At 44.7% G+C, this 23012-nt stretch overlaps 1 protein-coding gene across 2 annotated transcripts in view; it reads left to right on the top strand.

Annotated features, from left to right (window-relative positions):
* The first annotated feature begins 301 nt into the window (after positions 1-301).
* Positions 302-23012, top strand: part of B3GNT7 (UDP-GlcNAc:betaGal beta-1,3-N-acetylglucosaminyltransferase 7) — a 39179-nt gene continuing 16468 nt past the window's right edge. Inside the window, exon 1 of one of the 2 annotated variants that reach the window (XM_033957661.1) lies at positions 302-393. In XM_033957661.1, coding sequence (XP_033813552.1) covers positions 383-393 — 11 coding nt within the window. In that variant the 5' untranslated portion in view covers positions 302-382. Of the gene's footprint in view, positions 394-21194; positions 21231-23012 lie in introns of those variants that run through there. The other variant, XM_033957660.1, reaches the window with a different exon arrangement.

Genomic DNA, 23012 nt, shown 5'->3' with positions numbered 1-23012 from the left:
TGGATAGCCCTAATGAATATGCATGAGGGAGATTTGCATATCATGGAAGTGAGAGGCATGCATATTCATTAGGGCTATCCCGGGAACCAACTTTTCAATCAACGTCTGGCAAAATAAGGTCCAGAATTTAGGAGAACTTTTCAGCAAATGCAGCAAACTAGTCCGGCGTCATTTGAAGCCCACCTGCAAAACAGATCAGCTCAAGGGGACAGGTGACTCTCTGCCAGCTTGTCCTGCACTTGGTCCATCTCAGGCAGCGAAAGGGTCAAGTCCGTGCTCAAGGCTCCACCCCGGGGGAGGAGCGATCGGAGCGGGGCTAGTGGCCAGTGTGGAGCTCGGACTCTCTCCACTTCTCCTCTCTACCACCCGGAGCCCCTCCAGGATGATCTCGTTGTGAGTACCGGGGGGGGGGGGGGAGGCGGTGGTAGCCCTGTGGTCAAGTCCACTAACGCCTTGGATGTTCGGGGAACTGGGTTTGCGGATGGATGCGATGAGTTTTTCTTTCTTACTCTCTCCCCGCCTCAGGATGTTGGGGGTGGTGTGGGGGGGGGGCATAATAATAATGTCTCTATTTGCTGCCAATGTCATGAGGGGGCTGGTCAGAATGGCCAGATAACGAGCGTCCACTCCGATCCAGTTGAGAATTAAACGCTAATCTCCGCTTGGGATCTGGGGGCCGAGGATTTGGTCTGAATTCCGGAGGCATAAAATTAAGATCCCCAACATGGACTTTTTCCTTTTATTCAACTTTATTTGGAACAGCTTTTGGACAACTGCTTTTTAAAACTTACGCTCGAGTTGAGTCTCTTTCATTTGGCCTTTATCTGTCATCATGTTTCTATATGTCCCTTCTCCCATCCTCCCCCCCAAAAAAAATCTTGGTTTAATTAGTTTAAAAATGAATTAGTGTGACGGGTTTTTGGTGCTTCATTTGATTTTTCCTCCAGATAACTAACTACTTTTGCTACTTCTTTTTTTCTTTATGTTTCTGGTCTGATGATGGGGTATTAATGCTTCAGTGACTGTATCTCCCTTGTTGTCTCCACCATCCCCCTCCCCCTGTCTCCTACGATGCCAGTGAATGTAGCCCCCCCCCCAGTGAAGGAACTGTATGATCTCCTTGGGGAAAGCAGAAGGTGTGGCTTTCAGGATTGCAGCTGGTATAGGGAGGGTCCACTCATATATTCCCCCTCCTAACTGCAGGAAGGAGAGGGCAGCAGTTGAGCGTGACCTTTGGCACCTGGAATTACAGGTCTGCATGGGAATGGGGATCGCGGGAACCCCCCTAACCCACGGGACTCCCACAGGGACCCCCCACTGGCCCACAGGACTCACACGGGGACCCCCCTCTGGCCAATAGGACTCCCACGGGGATGGAAGGCTTTGGAAGCAGGGTTCATCCATATAATATAATGGACACATCAGCCTTAGTAAAAGAGGGGGTTTATAAGTTAATTACCTGAACAGAAAACAAAAAAGGGTTCCACCAAGGAGATTCCACAAAGAAACCAGCAAAAGAAACTGTGGAATTGATGATCCTGTCAGAAATGATTGCTGCTTTTTATGGGGACGGGCGGGGATGGAGGTAATTCCTTGCGGGGACGGGTGGGGACGGAGAGGATCCTGACGGGGACGGGTGGGGACGGAGAGGATCCTGACGGGGACGGGTGGGGACGGAGAGGATCCTGATGGGGATGGGTGGGGACGGAGAGGATCATGGTGGGGACGGGTGGGGCGGAGAGGATCATGGTGGGGATGGGTGGGATTTCTGTCCCCATGCAACTCTCTACCTGGAACCCAACTGGCAGCTGGAACTACACAAAGCCAAGATGTTCTGGGTCAAGCAGGCCCAAAGTGAGGACGAGGCATAGGCTTGCATGTTCTCTTCCTCCTCTCTCCTCCTCCAATGTTTCTCACCCCCCCCCCACCATTTTTCATCCTATATCCCCTATCACATAGATTCCAGCCTCATGTCAGTGTCCCCTCTCCCCCCCCTCCCCACACTGATCAGTGAGATTCCTTTAATCCCCACAAAAAAAATACTAAATCATGGAAGAGAGTAAATGATTCATGGAGCTTGGTGCTTGTGTCCCTGGGTCTGAAATTGACAATTTTAAACACAAGTCCATATAGCTACCTATATAGAAACTGCAACTGCAACAATCATTTATCACAAAGCATATTTTCATGTCTTGGATCCTGTGGGAAGGCTTTAGGACAAGTGGAATAGAACGGGTACAAGTGGATCCATTTTTTACTCCGTCAAAAATGACAAAGACTAGGGGACACTCGATGAAGTTACAGGGAAATACTGTTAAAACCTAGAGGAGGAAATATTTTTTCACTCAGGGAATAGTTAAGCTCTGGAACGCGTTGCCAGAGGATGTGGTAAGAGCAGATAGCGTAGCTGGTTTTAAGAAAGGTTTGGACAAGTTCCTGGAGGAAAAGTCCATAGTCTGTTATTGAGAAAGACATGGGGGAAGCCACGGCGTGCCCTGGATGGGTAGCATCAGAAGAACTTACAGACTAGTTTGACAGACAGGACATCTCAGGGTTGGGGAGTTTCGAGCAGAAGGAATGATACGATCGATGGGTAAAGATATTTGACAGTGAGTGGGAGTTAAGTGTTGAGAGCAGATACAAAAAAGTGAGCTTTTAGCCTTTTAGTCCTCAGTCCTTGTTCCCCCTCCTCAAAATCTACTTCTGAGCTGCTGTAGGAAACTGAGTTGTAAGTTCTTGAGTTTTTCTTCATCTGCTGCTCTGATTTCTTTGCAGTTTGCTCACACTATTTTCACAGGTAAACTAAGTATTACATTCAGGTACACCACGTGTTGGCTCAGCTTTAGAAAATGCGTCTTTGCATTTCTCTAACAGCAGAGTCTGGCTTCTTGGAGTTTTCTGTTCCGTTTTGTCTACATGTGGCCTTTTCTTCAGGGGTTCTGATAGTGTTGGTCCGTTTTCTTCTCTTTTCCCAATGGATGTATCCTGGGACTCTGTGTGGAGATCAAAGTCTGATGCACCCAAGTTTCCCAGAGGGTTCTAGAACAGAACTGGGTTAAGCTGTGGGAACTGACAAGAGTAGTCAATGATGTGGTGCTCCGCCCCCTTGCAATAAAGGCGGTCCATTTATTCATGAGCATCATAAGTTACATAAGTAGGATGATTGATTATCGCGTGGTCATGCTAGCGTTAATAACTCCTCACAGAAACTCTTTGTAAATCTGCGTAGATTTTGCTAACGGTTGACATATTTATGTTATATAAATATTCTACTGTGCTGTATTTATGTTATTGTATCCTGGCATTGCTAATAAGGGAGCTTAGTTTGCCTATCTCCAAATTTACCTCATTGGCTGGATTTTATGCTTAAATTTGGTCATTTTACTGTTGTTATACTTTTATAAGAACATAAGACTAGCCTTATCAGGTCAGACCAATGGTCCATCAAGCCCTGTAGTCCATTCTCACGGTGGCCAATCCAGGTCACTAGTACCTGGACAAAACCCAAGGTGTACCAATATTCCATGCTGCCAATTCAGGGCAAGCAGTGGTTTCCCCCATGTCTTTCTCAATAAAAACTATGGACTTTTCCTCCAGGAACTTGTCCAAACCTTTCTTAAAACCAGCTACGCTATCCGCTCTTACCACATCCTCTGGCAACGCGTTCCAGAGCTTAACTATTCGCCGAGTAAAAAAATATTTCCTGCTATCCCCTAGTCTTTGTCATTTTTGACGGAGTGAAAAATCGATCCACTTGTACCCATTCTACTCTACTCAGGATTTTGTAGACTTCAATCCTATCTCCCCCTCAGCCGACTCTTTTCCAAGCTGAAGAGCCCTAAACGTTTTATGTCAAGAAGTAGCTCTCGTACACTGTCCTGCGCGAATCTCTTTATAGAGGCAGTTACTAATTCCCAGTACAACACTCATAGATAGATAGATGGGGACCCAAGTCTTGTCCTCTCTGCCTTTCTCTCCTGTTACCTCTCTAACTTGTCCAGTTCCAGGGCCTATTCAACTGTGGCATGGATTCTCTGATAGGGCGAAAGGATTCTTCAGTTCAGGGACCAAAAGAACATTGCTAAAATTTAAAACACGATAGTTGTGTTCCAAAATAAGCGTCTTTACTAAATCAATGATTCCCCAGATCAGACAGTGCCTATGAGAGTAGGGGGTTGGGTACTTTCTTTCACATACTTCCAGACACCCTCCTTCCCTTCCTTCAGCCTTTGCCTTCTACTGGGTTTTATTTACTGCCTCCCCCTTGAGTTTTCTCTTCCATTTCATGGACTCCTGTGCTCTCTTAGCTCCATGCCGGATCCCTCAGGTGGATGCCAATTGGCCCTCTTTGACTCCCTCTCTCTCCAGCACCAAAACCTTTCAGGATCAGGAAACCTGCTCTCTTCTAAACTCAGACTCCTTAAAAAAAAGAAATCCTTGCTATGACTCTCCTCTGAGTTCTGCTGTTGCAATCACTCTCACGCCTGGAAGGGAGATTAGCTTGTGAGCTCATTCGAGCAGGGACTGGCTCCTTTGTGACTCTGTACAGTGCTGTGTAGTCTGCTGTCTCCTGGGAGGCCCTTTCATATGTCTCTCTGAGGCTGCAGTAGTGTCTGTGTACGTAGGCGTCTGAGATAAATGACTGCACTGGATGTGATATGAATGTGGATGATTTGTGTTTTGCTTGTTATATCCTGCTCCATGTGGAGGGAAAATGCTTTTATTAATTTACTAGTCTTTAAGCCCGTTACATTAACGGTGCTAGAATATATGTATGTCTGTCTTTCTTTCTTTCTCATTCCCTGCCCTTGTGTCTTTCTCCTTTTCTTTCTATCTCCCTCCTTCCTATTATTTGTCTCTCTTTCTGCCCCCTATGCAGCATTTATCTCCCCTTGTCTACTTTCCTGTACAGTAGCCATATCAGCATTCCCTCCTCCTCCATTTCCTTGTGCATCAGCATTTCCCCCCTCCCTACTTCCCTGTGTAGCATTTTCCTCCCTCGGGTGCTAGAATATATGTGTGTGTCTGTCTTTATTTCTTTCTCTCTCTGTCTCCTTAGCCACTTTTTCCTGTCCATTCTCCCTTCTTTTTACCTCCCCTGTGTCCACCACCACCCCTTCACTGCTCCCCTTATCCAGCAGCAGCCCTTCTCCCTTTGTTTTACCTCCCCCCTGTCCATCAGTACCTCTTCCTGCTCCCCCTGTCCAACAATAGGCATCCTTTCCTTTTTTTCCCCCCCTGTCCATCATCACCTCTTCCTGCTCCCTCTGTCCAGCAGTAGGTCTCCCTTCATTTCCACACACCCCCCCCCGTCCATCAGCATCTCTTCCTGCTCCCCCTGTCCAGCAGTAGGCCTCCCTTCATTTTTCCCCCTGTCCATCAGCACCTCTTCCTGCTCCCCCTGTCCAGCATTAGGCCTCCCTTCATTTTTCCCCCCCTGTCCACCACCACCCATTCAAGCTCCCCTTATCCAGCAGCAGTTCTTCTCCCTTTGTTTTACCTCCCCCCTGTCCATCAGCACCTCTTCCTGCTCCCTCTGTCCAGCAGTAGGCCTCCCTTCATTTCCCCCCCCCTATCCATCAGCACCTCTTCCTGCTCCCCCTGTCCAACAATAGGCCTCCCTTCCTTTTTCCCCCCCCTGTCCATCATCACCTCTTCCTGCTCCCATTCAAGCAGCCTGTGCAGCAGTCTTCACACGCTGCTTCGGGTTCTTCTACTGCCCTGATTTACTCTGGCACGTCCCTGATGACATCATCAGAGACGCGGCAGAGCAAATCAGGGCAGTAGAAGTGCCTGAAGCAGCGTGTGAAGACTGCTGCTTAAATCGCTGGGTGGGTAGTCGGGTCAGCGGCAAGGGAAGGGTGGTGAGCGGCAAAGGACTCTCTGAGAGGGGGGGGCAAATGCGCTGTGTTGGGGGGAAGGGTAGGCAGACGCGGGGACCGGGTTGCGCGTTTTCACAGCTTCTGTGGTGCCTGAGCTGCAGGAGAGGGAGCGGGTTGTACGTGGCGGGGGAAGCCCCGACTTCCCGAGCTGCAGCTTCTTCGTCATTGAAAGTTGCTGCCGCCACCGCCGCAGCTCCTCTCTCGCAGCTGTGTAATTTTTTTTTTTAATTTGAAAGCCGCCGCCGGGGCCGTGCATGCGCAGTTGTATTTTCGTGACAGATCAGGGAACACGTTTTTTTTAGTGCGCATGCGCGGCCTACCATTTTATTATATTAGATTCAATTTTCTATCCTGTTCTCCCAGGGGAGCTCAGAACGGTTTACATGGATTTATTCAGGTTCTCAAGCATTTTCCCCTGTCTGTCCTGTTGGGCTCACAATCGATCTAATGCACGGGGATTCGGTGACTTGCCCAGGGTCACAAGGCGCAGTGTGGGTTTGAAGCCATAAACTCAAGGTGCTGAGGCTGGAGCTTTAACCACTGCACCACTCTAGAAATCAAAATGTAGTAAAAGTGAGCCAAGTATAGAACAATGAAGCCATTGTGACATCACTGATGAGGTTGGCTCTTATTGGTGGAATGAGGTATTATGATGTCACAATACAAGCTCTGGTTATCAGAGGCTGAAACTTTTCACACTATTTATTTATTCAATTTTCTAAACTGTTCTCCCAGGGGAGTTCAGAATGGTTCACATGAATTTTATTCAGGAGCTAGAACCTAAGCAAACTACTGGCCCAGAAATACCTAAGAAAAAGGACCATTTCAATTAAATGATCAATTTATAGAGCGTATATGGTTGGGCAGACTGGATGGACCATTTTGGTCTTTATCTGCCGTCATTTACTATGTAACTTGGTGGGCTCACAATCTATCTAATGTACCTGGGGCAAGGGGGGGGGATTAAGTGATTTGCCCAAGGTCACAAGGAGCAGGGTGCTGAGGCTGTAGCTTTAACCACTATGTGAGTGTGGTGAGGAGAGGCGTTTTGGCTACTGGCTTGTTAGTTTTGAAACCTCCAGGGCAGGAAGTCTGCACATTGGATTAAATATTTGGTTTTATAAGTTCAGTGGACGGGGGGCGCACTTTACACATATTGTGGCCATGCCATGAGTAAAAGTCAAGCTGGGAGGGCTCTTAAGTGTTGGGCTATATATTTTCATCTCATTTCAAATATATAGACCCCCTTCCTAATTAAAAAATGCTAAACAGTCTACAATATACTGCCATTATCAACAAAAAAAGCCACCCCCCCCAATAAAATAAACACAACAGGAAAATGTATGCTGTACAATTAACAATACAAGACACAAAGTGACAATCAAGGGCAGAAAAGGTAAGAACAGGAGGACAGGAAAAAAAATGTACAACGTCATCAGAATAACAAACTGTTTTGTTGTCATGACTAGTCTGTTTTCAAACGATGGTGAATGTTACATTACATTACATTACATTAATGACTTCTATTCCGCCTCTACCTTGCAGTTCTAAGCGGATTACAACAAAAAGATAACTGGACATTTCCAGGAATAGGAATACAATTAACGACGTAGGGCCTAATACATCTAAACGATAGCTGGACGTTTTCAGGAAGAGGAATACAGTTAGAGGCGTTAGGTCTAAATCACATTTTGAAGGGAGGATCCTAAGAAGGGGAGAGAGGGGAGAAGAGTGGGGTTAGGGAATTAGGATGTATTTCTTGAATAGTATGGTTTTGATTTCTTTTCGAAAAGCTTTGAGGTCAGTTGAAGCTGTCAGTAGGTTGGTGATGGAGGGGTCCAATTTAGCTGCATGTGTTGCTAGTAGGTTGTCGTACATCTTTTTGCGCTTAGTTCCTTTATAAGGGGGGTAGGAGAAAGGGGACTGGGTTCTCCTTTGTCTGGAATAGAGGTTCCTATTTAGGCGGTTGTTTAAGTAGGAGGGTGCCGTTCCGTTTAATGTTTTGAATATTATGCAATATAGCTTAAATTGGATGCGGGCTTGTATTGGAAGCCAGTGTGAATCTAGGAAGGCGTTGGTGATGTGGTCAAATTTTCAAAGGGAATAGATCAGTCTGAGGGCGGTGTTCTGGACAGTCTGTAGTTGTTTTATTAGGTAGGTGGGACAAGGAAGGTAGAGGATATTGCAATAGTCCAGTAGACTTAGGACTAGGGATTGAACCATGAGTCTGTATTGATCTTTGTCGAAGAATTTTCTAATTTTGCGAAGGTTGCGCATGGTAAAGAATGCTTTTTGAGTGATTTTGTTGATTTGCACCTGAAGAGTGCAACATCTATCTACTGTTACTCCAAGGAGTTTGAGAGTGGTCTGTATAGGATATTTGGTGGTTTTTATTTCTAGTTCTGTTATCGAGGGGGTTTTGTCTTTTTCCAGCAGTAGAAATTTAGTTTTGTCTGGATTGAGCTTCAGTTTGTGTTCTGTCATCCAGTTTTCCACTATTTCTAGGGTTTTTACCAGGTTATCTGTTGTAGTGGGGTCTTGTGAGTCAAAGGGAAGGAGTATGGTTATATCGTCTGCATAGCTGAATGAGGTTACTTCGAGTTTGTCTAATAGGGTACCAAGGGAGGCGATGAAGACATTGAAGAGCATGGGTGAGAGAGGTGAACCTTGAGGTACTCCGCAGGGATTGGTCCAGGTTTCCGATATTAGATCTTTTGTTTTTACTCTGTATGTTCTTGTTTTGAGGAATCCTTGGAACCAATTGTATACTCCGCCTGAGATCCCTATTGCTTCTAATATCTGAAGAAGTATACTGTGGTCAACCAGGTCAAATGCGGCTGAGAGGTCTAGTTGAATTATCAGCATCCTTCTTCCTTTGCTAAGGTGTTGTCGGGCTGTATCTAGAAGGGAGGCTAGCAGTGTCTCAGTGCTGTGGTTGGATCTGAACCCTGATTGAGTTGGGTGGAGTAGATTGTGGTCTTCAAGGTAGTTGGTGAGGTATTGGGCAACCAGACCTTCTATTAATTTAACATAGAATGGAATAGAGGCTATGGGTCGGTAGTTGGAAGGGGTGTCTATTGGTCCTTTGTGGTCTTTCAGTATTGGTGTGACTATGATTTCTCCTAGGTTTACTTGTAACCCGTTCTGAGCTTCTGGGAGAACAGGATAGAGATCGAAATAAAGAAATACATCAGAGTGCAGCCAGCTTCTCCTCATTAAGGCGGTGGCTAGCGAGGAGCGTGAAATGCAGTCGTGGATTTACAATCTTAGCAAACAGAAGTGCCTTGTTAGATCTTAGATCAGGGGTAGGCAGTTCCGGTCCTCGAGAGTCAGGTTTTCAGGATATCCACAATAAATATGCATGAGATAGATTTGCATCTCAAGGAGGCAGTGCATGCAAATCCAGCTCATACATATTCATTGTGGAGATCCTGAAAACCTGACCTGGCTCCGGCTTTCGAGGACCAGAATTGCCTACCCCTGTCTTAGATGCTGGACTTTCAGGACCGTTCTCAAGATTAGGAAGCTCTAAAGAGCTTTTCCTCGGCTGTGGAGGAATAAGGAATTGTGAGGGCTGAGAGACCTCCAAGAAGCAAAGAGACACGCACTGTTTGCAGAACTAACATCTCGCTGTTAATTGCTGCCAAAGACAAGCTAGCTTTTGCTCGTACTCTAGAGCAGTGGTTCCCAACCCTGTCCTGGAGGACCACCAGGCCAGTCAGGTTTTCAGGCTAGCCCTAATGAATATGCATGAGAGAGATCTGAATATAATGAAAGTGTCAGGCATGCAAATCTGCTCCATGCATATTCATTAGGGCAATCCTGAAAACCCGACTGGCCTGGTGGTCCTCCAGGATAGGGTTGGGAACCACTGCTCTAGAGCAAGCTTTTATTTTAAACAATCAATCATTCTTTCCAGACTGGACTATTGTAACTCCATTTATCTAAGTCTTCAAAGACTTCAGCGGATTCAGAACCCTGCAGCTAGGTTGATCTTTGCAAAAAGTAAATTTGATCATGTTTCCCCGCCTCTGTCAAAACGTCACTGGCTTCCGGTGATTTCTAGGGTTCACTTTCAATGTTCCTGCTTAACATTCAAGATCCTGCATGCTATTCTTCCTCCTCTAATTCCACTATCTTGGAATTCTTCAAGACCTGACATTACCAGATCCACCCAAAAACTTAAACTATCTTTCCCCTCATTAAAAGGCATCATTTAGGCAAGAAAATGAGGGAAATCTCTTTTCTTCAAAATCACAGAGCTTTGGAATAACCTTCCTGCCCTGCTGCGGAATCTGGGCTCCTTCCAATGATTCCAAAAGCATCTGAAAACCTGGCTTTACTCTAAAATGTTCACTGCCCTCTTTATAACCTCTAATCCTTATTATGTTTTCCCCTGTAAACTGTGCCGAGCTCTATCTTTATGGAGAGAAAGTGGTTTATAAACTTAAGGTTTAGTTTAGTTTGGACTTTTTTTTAGCTCTGGCACACTAAACAGAGCAAATGTTTTTTGCGTCACATTATAATTGAAATGATATAATTTCAGAGTTATTTATTTATTTTATTTTAAAAATTTCTATACTGTTTTTAAACCAAAACGGTTTACAAAACTGTTACAAACATAAAATTTAAAACAAATTAAGAGAAATAAGGGCAGAAAGATTCATTTCTTTCAGGAAATCAAATACTTAATGGAAGGCATTGACAAATAATTGTGTTTTAAGTAACTTTCTAAATGTACCTCTATCACTGCATTTCCAAATTTATTTAAAGTTCTTTAAGCTATTTATGAGTAATGGTAACAAAGGTGAAACTAAAGTAGATAGAATAGAATTGCTAATCAATGCTTGTTTTTGAGTGCAAATTAACTCAAAACGTGGCTCGATAGTCAACCAGACACACATTTCATTATCCACCATCTGCCGTCATCCTCTTTTTTTCAATTTAATTCTGTCAGTGATGAAAAATGCAAAGATAAGAAGATCCAAATGGTAACAAAGCCTTGATTGCTTTGTTGCTCGTTAGAATAACTACTGCATAAAAAATAAAAGTAAAATTACTTGTCGTTAGTTTTCAAGGACCAATCACATCAAAGAATGATGCTTGTTTGGATAGTTGTATCCTTACGCACATAGACGTCGATAACATTGACAGACTCTTGTGTACACGATGTACTTGTCTATTTTAGTGTATATCTATGAAGGGAATTTTTGAAAATAAAGTAAGATTCTGGAATCTTTTGTGGCACACCCAGAATCTCTTCGGGGCACATGGTTTGAGAGACCCTGAAATAAACCAAAGATCCTCACATATCCAGTAGGAAGCTGTAGCCTCCCCCTCCCCATCTGTCTACAAGACACAAACCCAACAGTCAAAATGAAGGTTGCCAGATTTCCTCTACTAAAAAAGATGACCCCTGGGACCACCCCATTCCACCTCCTGCTCTGCCCTACCCCACCTCCACAGAGATCGTGACCACGTCTGGAGGGTATCTGTGCATGTGCGGACGTTGACACAATGACATCATGCATCTGATGTCATTGTGTTGGTGTCTGTGCATGTGCAAATGCCCTCCAGATGCATCCCTGAGGTCGGGGACTTCCAAAACCCAGACAAACTGCCGAGTTCTGGAAATCCTTCCGGGCACCCAGACAGTCAGGGTTTTCCTGGATGTCTGGGAACCCTAGTCAAAACACCTATCTACCTATACTCACGTGACTACCTGCTTATGAGAAACTGGGCCTCTTCCCCCTTGAAAAGAGGAGACTGAGAGGGGACATGATCGAAGATATTGAAGAGAATTGACTTAGTAGAGAAAGAGAGATTGTTCCCACCCTCTCCAAGGTGAAGAGAACGAGAGGGCACTCACTAAAGTTAGAAGGGAAAAGATTCCGTACAAACGTAAGGAATTCTTCTTCACCCAGAGTGGTGGAGGTCTGGAACACTCTCCCAGAGATTGTTATAGGGGAAAACACCCTTCAGGGATTCAAGACAAGGTTGGATAAGTTCCTACTGGAACAGAACATACGCAAGTAAGGCTAGACTCAAATAGGGCACTGGTCTTTGACCTAAGGGCCGCTGCGTGAGCGGATTGCTGGGCACGATGGACCACTGGTCTGACCCAGCAGTGGCAATCTTATGTTCTTATGCCTACCACCATCTTGGTTAACAGACCACTACAAGAAGTTTGGGCCTAGTAAATGCCAGATCAGCCGATATAATATTTCCTATCGTTCATGATGTCCTCTGTGAATTCCACCTAGACATCCTAGGAATAACTGAGACCTGGCCAGAAGACAGCCGAGGAATCCTATTGACTGAACTATCCAGCATCAACCGAGACCATCCCTCCCTTCTGAATGAGCAATTCATGGTCTCCTGAGTGCTTCCCGATAACACATCATCTGTGCAAGAACTCCTGAATCTGGTGATGAAGTAACCCTCAGCTTTTCTGGTAGACTTTAACCTGCACATCGAAACTCTAGGCGCCACCACCGCTGCCTTCACTCAGGAGACTGGCATTTCGGGTCATGGTCCTGTTAATATCCATAGTCAGAGTATTACAAAGCTTTGTGGCTACCAGTGGTGAGGAAGGACATAAGAATAGCCTAACTGGCAGTGGTGTAGTAAGGGGGGGAAAGGGAGGACCTCTTCCCATTCCTCCATTCTACTCCACCCCCTTCCCTTCCCCCCCATACCTCTAGTTGAAGATTCATTACCACCGTTTAATTAAGTTTATTACCTACCTACTAAGAAACAAGAATCACCACAAGAGACTAATCAACAATCATTAAATATCTTCTGATAGGGAAGTTGCAACAGTGCCAACGTTACTTCGAACTGTAGCATTGACGCCAAATAAAATCTGGTTGCTCAGGATTTTCTTTAAAAATAAACAAAAATAATTTCTTGGCCTTAAGATACAAATGTTCCCAGATCTACCACAGGATACTCAGAAGCTTAGACTCTAATTTTTGCTTCAAAAACCTGGAGTTATAGCTCTAGGGGGCAACGTTCTATCTTTGCCACCCATGTAAATGTGTAATACATTATCGTATATAAAAGTTTGTCTTTTTTGATCCTTCCCAATGGAAAACTTTCTTGTCAGCATCACGCCTGGATTCAGGAAAAACTTGAGTGCTCTTAGAATGACTCATAACTCAGCTAATCAGTTCCTTTATCTTATTGCTTTTTATCTTTGTAACTTGCTTTAGTATACTTTGGATCCTAATTGAGGACATGAGCTGAATTTAAGCGTATTATATATATATTTTTTTCCTTCTTCTTATATGATAATTTAACTTTTTATTAATATTAACTTTTCTTTTGTTGCATTTAGTAAATCTTGATATTGTCTTACATTTAAGGCTTAAAAAGGCTTTCTGTACAAGTGGATACTTGATATATAATTTGGAAAAGTATCCTATATAATAAAACCCTAGCCGCACATGCGCACTCCTACTTGCGTGCTTCTGTGATCTCTGATCTGTGATCAGTAGGTCCCTGGCTAGGAGGAGTGCGCATGCGTGCTTAGGGTTCTTTTCAGTTCGTCTTCGTCGTCGTCTTCGCCCACCCCCCCTCCCTGGCACACCCAAACCCCCGTTGAGCCTCCCACCACGGTCTGATCCTCCCATCCGACCTTCCCTTCTTGCGATATGGCTGGCTCCCTTAGTCCCTTGCCGCCGCCGCCACCCCCCCTTCCCTTCCTGCGGTCCTGACAAACCTGACTCCAGCAGCGGCCGCAGCACGCTGCTTTGCGGCCTTCTACTGCCCTGATTTGCTCTGCCGCGTCTCTGATGATGTCATCAGGGACACGGCAGAGCAAATCAGGGCAGTAGAAGGCCACGAAGCAGCATGTTTAGAGTGCTGCGGCCGCTGGAGGGGGGGCGGCAAGGGACTAAGGGAGCCGGCCAGACCGCGCGTGGCATCTTCAAGTGTGTAGGCGGGCGGCGCATGAAGGAGTTTGAGCTCAGAGTAACGGCTGGAGGGTGTCGTGCCAGTGCTACAGGTGTCCCATGCAGGTAAAAATTCTCACAGGAGGGGAAAGGGGACTGCTTCGGGGGGAGGGGTGTGCTGGGAGGTAGACAGCTTTTCTTGGGGGGAGACAGAAGGGGGGCCATGGACAGACAGTCAGGGAGGAACTGGAGGGAGAGAGGGAAAGGGGGCTGCTTTTGGGGAGGGGTGTGCTGGGAGGCAGACAGCTTTGCTTAGGGAGGGGAAGACAGAAGGGGGGCCACGGAGAGACAGTCAGGGAGGAACTGGAGGGGGAGAGGGAAAGGGGGCTGCTTTAGGGGAGGGGTGTGCTGAGAGGCAGACAGCTTTGCTTAGGGAGGGGAAGACTGAAGGGGGGGCCACAGAGAGACAGTCAGGGAGGAACTGGAGGGGGAAAGGGAAAGGAGGCTGCTTTGGGGGAGGGGTGTGCTGGGGGGAGACAGGGGGGAAGACAGAAAGGGGGCCACAGAGAGACAGGGAGGACCTGGAGGGGGAGAGGGAAAGGGGGCTGCTTTTGGGGGGAGGGGTGTGCTGGGAGGCAGACAGCTTTGCTTAGGGAGGAGAAGACTGAAGGGGGGCCACGGAGAGACAGTCAGAGGAACTGGAGGGGGAAAGGGAAATGGGGCTGCTTTTGGGGAGGGGTGTGCTGGGAGGCAGACAGCTTTGCTTGGGGGGAGATGGGGGGAGACAGAAGGGGGGCCACGGAGAGACAGTCAGGGAGAACCTGGAGGAGGAGAGGGAAAGGGGGCTGCTTTTGGGGAGGGGTGTGCTGGGAGGCAGACAGCTTTGCTTAGGGAGGGGAAGACAGAAGGGGGGCCACTGAGAGACAGTCAGGGAGAACCTGGAGGAGGAGAGGGAAAGGGGGCTGCTTTTGGGGAGGGGTGTGCTGGGAGGCAGACAGCTTTGCTTGGGGGGAAAGGCCACGGAGAGACAGTCAGGGAGGAACTGGAGGGGGAGAGTGAAATGGGGCTTCTTTCTAGCACCCGTTAATGTAACAGGCTTAAACACTAGTAAATAAATAATAATAAACAAAGAATATAGTGGTACGTCTGATTTAGAGCAAAAAAATATGTTTGGTTTACTCCTCTTCTGAACCAATTCCATTGGTTGAAGATCGAGAAGAGAGTGAATTTTAAGTTGGTTGTACTAAGATAGAAATTATTACAGGGAATGGGACCAGTAGGTTTACCTCCTTTTACAAAACCGTAGTGCAGCTTTTAGCGCTGGCCGCGGCGTTAACAGCTCAGGTGCTCATAGGAATTCTATGCGTGTGGGAGCTAATACCGCCTTGGCCGGTGCTAAAATCCATGCTATGGTTTGGTAAAAAGGAGGATGTGGGGGGTAATGAAGTACATAACTTTCCCAGTAAAGAGAGTTATTTCCCAGTATAAACAGTCGTTAAAGCTTGGCTACTCAATAAGTTCATATGGTCGTTTGAAATCTTTAGAGTTTATCGGAACAAAGCTTTGAAATGCTCTTCTAACAGAACTAAGAAAAATGTATTCTTATTATAGGTTTAAAAATTGTTAAAAACTTTTTATTTTTAAAAGATTGTAATGGAACAATTTGTCTGATATAACGTGGGTTTTTTTTTTTTTTTTTTTAAACGTATCTGCCTAGAATCTATCAAGAGAATAGAACAGAATGTAAATAAATAAGAATAGAATCTTAAGGCCTATTTTAACAAAAGCATGACCCAAGGAATTAAGGAATACAGTAAAACCTTGGATTGCAAGTAATACAAGCAAAGTCTTGCAATACAAATACATACAGTATACACACGTCACATCATCACAACTCTCTCTGACGCTATCCGCTCTTACTACAACCTCTGTCAATACGTTCCATATTTTAACTATTCTCTGAGTGAAAAACTATTTCCTCCTATTGGTTTTAAAAGTATTTCCCTGTAACTTCATCAAGTGTCCCCTAGTCTTTGTAAATTTTGATGGAGTGAAAAATCGATCCACTTGTACCCGTTCTACTCTACTCAGAATTTTGTAGACTTCAATCATATCTCTCCTCAGCCGTCTTTTTTCCAAACTGAAGAGCCCTAACCTTTTTAGTCTTTCCTCATACGAGGCGAGTTCCATCCCCTTTATCATCTTGGTCGCTCTTCTTTGAACCTTTTCTAGCGCCACTATATCTTTCTTGAGATAAGGAGACCAGAATTGAACACAATACTCCAGATGAGGTCGCACCATGGAGTGATACAGGGGCATTATGATATTCTTAGTCTTGTTAACCATCCATTTTTTAATAATTCCTAGCATCCTGTTAGCTTTTTTGGTGGCCACTGCCATACGTTGGACAGAAGGTTTCATCATATTGTCTACAATGACACCCAGATCTTTCTTGGGTGCTAACCCCAAAGTGGACCCTAGTATCTGGTAACTATGATTTGGGTTATGCTTCCCAAAGTGATTTGATCACATTAAATTTCATCTGCCATTTGGAGGCCAGTCTTCCAATTTCCTGCAATTTTTCACAATCTGCTTGCGTTTTAACAACTTTGAACAGTTTAGTATAATCTGCAAATTTAATCACCTCACTCGTCGTTCCAATTTCCAGATCATTTATAAATAAATTAAATAGCACCAGTCCCAGTACAGATCCCTGCATCACTCCACTGTTTACTCTCTTTTATTGAGAAAAACGACCATTTAACCCTACCCTCTGTTTTCTATCCAATAACCAATTCCTAACCCACAACTGAACATTGCCTCATAGAAACATAGAAACATAGAAGATGACGGCAGAAAAGGGCCACAGCCCATCAAGTCTGCCCACTCCAACATCCCTACCCCCTTGAATTTACCCCCCTAGAGATCCCACATGTGTATCCCATTTCCTTTTAAAATCCTTCACGCTGCTGGCCTGAATCACCTGAGGTGGAAGTTCATTCCAACGATCGACCACCCTTTCGGTGAAGAAGAACTTCCTGGTATCGCCATGAAATTTCCCACCCCTGATTTTCAGCGGATGGCCTCTTGTGGCAGAGGGGCCTTTAAAAAAGAAGATATCATCCTCCACCTCAATACGGCCGGTGATATATTTAAACGTCTCTATCATGTCTCCTCTCTCTCTACGTTCTTCAAGTGAATATAGCTGCAATTTATTCAGCCTTTCTTCATACGGGAGGTCTTTGAGTCCCGAGACCATTTTGGTGGCCATTCTTTGAACCGACTCAACTCTCAGCACATCCTTTTGGTAATGTGGCCTCCAGAATTGTACACAATACTCCAGATGAGGCCTCACCATGGATCTGTACAATGGCATTATAACTTCGGGCTTCCGGCTGATAAAACTTCTTCGGATGCAACCCATGACTCTTTAATCGTATCCCATGACTCTTTAATTTTCTCAGGAGTCTCTCATGAGGAACTTTGTCAAAAGCTTTCTGAAAGTCTAGATACACTACATCAACCGGCTCACCTTTATCCACACCTTCAAAGAAGTCATGCAAATTGGTAAGGCAAGATCTCCCTCGGCTGAACCCATGCTGACTCTGTCCCATTAAATTATGTTTGTCAACGTGTTCCACAATTTTATTTTTTTATAATTGTTTCCACCATTTTGCCCAGCACTGAAGTCAGGCTTACCAGTCTGTAATTTCCTGGATCTTCCCGGACCCTTTTTTGAAAATCGGCTTAACATTGGCCACCCTCCAATCTTCAGGTACTACAGATGATTTTAGCGACAGATTATAGATCACTAACAGCAGGTCAGCAATTTCACGTTTAGCACCCTGGGATGTATACCATCTGGTCCAGGTGATTTATCACTTTTTAACTTGTTGATTTGGTTTAGTACATCTTCTAGAATGGAATAGACATAAGACTACTAGATGCATTTAGATCTTTCACAGTTGGCATAAGGATAAAATTTTTCATATCAATAGAAAAAACACCTGTTGAAAGAGAACACTGAACCCAATCCAAAATCATCATCTTAAATTAAATTGGTGCTGCCTTCATGGGACAGGGGAAGCAACTATCCAGATGGCACCATAGATCGTGAGCCCACCGGGACAGATATGGAAAATGCTTAAGAGTACCTGATAAAAAAAAAATTATACACCACCCTGAACTTCCCCAATGTAGGATGGTAAATCAAATGCCAATAAACATAATATATATGACAAGCCTTAAAGAATTCCAACCACGGAGGAGAACATTCCCTACAAATCATATCCACTAGAATATTATTCCTGTTTGGAATAATTATATCCAAATTTTCATGAAAAACTGTAAATTGAGCCCTAATATCACAAACTTTCTTCTGAAAATAATCAGCTAATTCAAGTTTATTAAAAATTTGATAAAACGCTAATCATAAATTCTAAGCATTAGGGAGAGTTTGAGCATTATTCATTTGACTATCTTGACTATTAGCAATGTTGTTTAAAGTACTAAGTCAAAACACTTAAGTAAAATTGAAGGATATTTTGATGCTTATGTAAAAGTAAACAGTATAATGAAAACCAAATTGAAAATGTACTCAAGTAAAAATAAAGCACCATCTTTTTTTCTCTTTCATCTCTCTGTGCAGCAGCTTTTCCCCCTCCCATTTTCCTGTGCACCATCTTTCCTTCCTTCCCTCTTATTCCCCTCAGCAGCAGCTCTTCTTTCTTCTTCCCTTCCCCTCCCCCTATGCAGCATCTTTCCTCCCCTCCCATTCCTTTTTGCAGCATCTTTCCTTCCTCCCCTCCCCTATGCATCAGCTTTTCTTCCTCCCCTTCCCGACTTGGGACTCTCTCTTCAATGCCACACAGTATCGATTTGTGGGAATCGCTGTTGATGCCGTGAACCATTGAGGAGGTAGGAGATTATGCGCAGATGGATTAATCGCAGATGGATTAATCCCCACCAGATGGATTAATCGCAGATGGATTAATCCCCACAGTTCTAACCTCAGCAGATCTAACAAGGCAGGTATATGCTGTTGCGAAGAGACTGAGTGGAAGGACGGAAGAATCCAGAAAATGAACAGAAAGACTGATACCACCTAATAAGTATAAAAACCAGTTTTAGCTAAAGAAAAAAAAAAATTAAGTCTTAATAGTTTGTTAAATGCTTGTTGAATCTAAAAGGTTAAAGCTAATTGTTTGCCGAATTTAAAAGTCTGAATAATGCAAACTATAACCACTAGAAGTCAGAATAATTTTAGATTAATTACTCAATATATTAGAATTGATCAATGTATTAGAATTAATTAACCACTAGATGACAGACATATTAGATTGGAAACTTTTACCATTAAAAGACAGAATAATTTTAGACTAGAAACTCAATATTAGAATTGATTAACTCCTCAAACCCAAAGGTAGGCACAATGATCACCACACCTCCAAATTATACACAAGCTATCCTTCTGATATTCCTGCTGCTAACAGACTGGAAAGCAAATGCAAACAATATATATCCAATACCAATCATAGCAAACTCCAAAGGAATTACCCAACCAAACTGGCATCTCACAATAAACAGAAACTCAAACCATCAGTCTTTCACTTACCAACCCTCCCCAAAACCAACAAAACCAAAAAACAACCCCATCAAAGATCACTCATATACCCGAAAACAACGCACCACGCACCAATAGAATACACCACTCTCAAATGCGCCTATATGAACATCAGAGCCATTGGCCCTAAAACAGAACGCAAAAAAAACTGGATAGAAGAAGATAACCTAGACTGCCTTTTCCTCACAGAGACTTGGCTCACCTCTGACACAGACCCCAGAATAACTGAAGTCTGCCCAAAAAGCCACAAAATAACACTAGTATGCAGAGAAAATAAAAGAGGAGGAGGAATTGCCATCATAGCCAGAGACACATTAAACATAAAAATACAAGACAAAACAACCGACCAATACATGGACTTACTTGCCTGTCAACTCTCAAGCACATCACATAAAGGAACACTAATATGCATACTATGCTACATAACCCCAAGTAACTGGAGCACAGCTAAACCAATATTTGAAGAATTTATCTATCGAAACTCTCTAGCAACAACCTACAACCTCCTTCTAGGAGACCTCAACCTCTACCTCGAAAACCAATCCTGCAAAAATGCAGAAACCTTACTAGCATATCTTGTAGCCTTAACATATAAAATCTTAGATCCTCAAGCCACACACGAAAAAGGACACCAGCTGGACATCGCAGCCTACATGTCCCAACAGACCACACAACCAGAGATCCAAACTAGAGAGTTGCACGGGAACGAGAACGACGGGAATCCCGTGGGGATGCCCCCTAGGGTCACGGGGATACCGTGGGGATGCCCCTTGTGCTCTCAGGGATCCCGCAGGGTTCAATGCCGTTCCTACCTGCTCTGCTGCAAGGCCTCGTCTTCCATTTTCTTCCTGCCCTGCTGCAGCACACATAGCCAATCGGAAGTCTTCCCCGATGTCAGCGCTGACATCTTGAAGACTTCTGGTCGGCTGTGTGCGGCAGGGCAGGTAGGGAGAAGGCAGTGGCTTCCAAAGCGGGGGGAGGGGGTGGGGAGTGAGTGTGCACAGCCGGTGAGGTCCCCCGATCGACCGACAACAGGCCCGGCCGACAAACCTCCCTGCCCTGTAGCCGAGAATCTAAATTACCTTCTTACAGAAGCTTCAATACTCCAGCTGCTGTAAGAAGGTAATTTAGATCCGCGGCTACAGGGCAGGGAGGTTTGTCCGACCGGGCCTGTTCTATTGTTGGTCGGGTGGGGAAATGCCACAAAGGTAAGGAGCAGGGAGGGAGAAAGGAAGGAAAGGTGGAGTGGAGAAGAAAAGACACTTAAGGGAAAGGGTAAAACTGAGGGGGGAGAAGGACCCTGAAAGCACTGGGGAAGACAAAGGGGGGGAGAAGGATGCTGAAAGGACATTGGGGGGAAGACAGGGGGGAGAAGGATGCTGAAAGGACATGGGGAAGACAGAGGGGGGAGAAGGACACTGAAAGAACATGGGGAAGACAAAGGGGTGGAGAAGGACATGGGGAGGACGGGAGGGGGAGAAGGATGCTGAAAGGACATGGGGAAGACAGGGGGGAGAAGGACACTGAAAGCACATGTGGAAGACAGAGGGGGGAGAAGGATGCTGACAAGACATGGGGAAGATGGGGGGAGAAGGATGCTGAAAGGAAATGGGGAAGAGAGAATGGGGAGAAGACGCTTGCAGGGAAGAAGACAGAAATGCCAGACTATGGGGGGAGCAGAGGGAAGAAGATGGGTGCCAGACCAATTTGGAAGGGGGGAGAAAGGGAGAGGCACAGTAACAGAGCAAATGGAAGACGCAGAGAGAAGAGAGACAGTGGACGGAAGGAATTGAATGAGAACATGAGGAAAGCAGAAACCAGGCAACAAAGGTAGGAAAAAAAATTCTTTTTTTTTTTTTTTGCTTCAGGATAAAGTAGTATATTAGTTGTGTTGATAAAAATTTATAAACATTAGAGGCTCTGGTAGAAACCCGTTTACAAAGTATGTATTCTTCCCAATTAATATTTCCAAATTAATAAAGTATTTTTGCTTATTTTTAAATGGGTTTCTACCAGAGCCTTTAATTCAGTAGCATAATTAACTGAAATAACTATTTCTAAAGTTTATAGGGACGGGCGGGGACGTAGGGGATTCCTCGCGGGGACAGGTGGGGACGGAGGGATTCCTCGCAGGGACGGGTGGGGACAGGTGGGAGTCCTCACGGTGATGGGTGGGACTTTGGCGGGGACGGGTGAGTTTCTGTCCCCACGCAACTCTCTAATCCAAACTTCAAACGGAAAATGGACCAGCAACAAAAACATTCCAACTACTCAACAGACAACCTACAACTCTCGCAAACATATAGATCTCACAATATTCTGAACAAAAACAGACACCATAATCCAACACTACACACCTAAGGACTTTATCTCAAAATGGACCCTTCTAAGTACTGCTACACTGAATGAACTAGCCCCAGAAAAACCCAAAATCAAAATCCACAGAAAATCAGATAAGTGGTTCAACAACAAACTACTCCAACTCAAAAGACAATGCAGACAACTAGAAAGAAAATGGAGAAAAAGCAACCAAGAGTCCACAAAAACAGCATGGATATTAACAAACCGAAAATACAAACAAAAACTGAAAGAAAAAAGAAAGACATACTACTCAAAACAAATAGGAGAAGGACCCCAAGACACAAAAAAAGCTATTCCAGCTACTAAAAGTCCTCACAAACACCACACCTTACATAGCCAACAGCAACTCCCCCCACCTTCAGCCACCCTCTTAGCTACATACTTCAAAAACAAGATCGCAAACATCAGAGCCTCATTCAACGGAACACCCACACACATAGAGACATCATTTCCCCCTACAGAAAAAGAACCAGTCGCAGCAGATAGAACCTGGTCCCATTTCGCACCCATACAATGGGCAGAGTTCAACAATCTTTATAATAAATACAGCCATGCAGCCTGCAACCTTAACCATTGCCCCCCATACCTACTGAAAACCTCAAGTACAATATTCCGCTTCCTGCTTCTACAATGGATACACTCTTCACTACTAGAGGGTTATTTCCCACAAGAACTCAGCAAAATCATCATAATTCAGATATTAAAAGACCCCAAAGGAGCTATGGACCAACCATCCAACTACAGACCCATAGCCTCAATCCCATTGTACGTCAAACTGATGGAAGGTCTCGTAGCCAAAACTTTAGCCTCTTACCTAGATAATCACAACGTATTCCACCCCACACAGTCGGGTTTCAGAGCCAACTACAGCACAGAGACACTACTAGGAACACTAATGGACACTGCAAGACAATACCTCTGTACAAGCAAGAAAATCCTGCTCATACAACTAGACCTCTCTGCAGCCTTCGACCTGGTAGATCACGACATTCTTCTACAAATTCTAGACTCCATAGGAATCTCAGGCAAAGTACTTTCATGGTTCAAAGGCTTCCTACAATCAAGAACATACAGGGTTAAAACAATGCAAGAAAAATCAGAACCATGGTCTAACCCCTGCGGAGTTCCCTAAGGATCACCCCTATCACCCACACTATTCAATATATACATAGCCTCCCTCAGCAACTACCTAGACAATCATGGCATAACTTCATACAGCTACGCAGATGACATCACTATTCTCCTCCCCTT

The sequence above is a fragment of the Geotrypetes seraphini genome, chromosome 9, assembly GCF_902459505.1.
Source record: "Geotrypetes seraphini chromosome 9, aGeoSer1.1, whole genome shotgun sequence".
Lineage (NCBI taxonomy): Eukaryota > Metazoa > Chordata > Amphibia > Gymnophiona > Dermophiidae > Geotrypetes > Geotrypetes seraphini.
The sequence above is the reverse complement of the archived record's forward strand: the minus strand, read 5'-3'. Positions and strand labels throughout refer to the sequence as shown.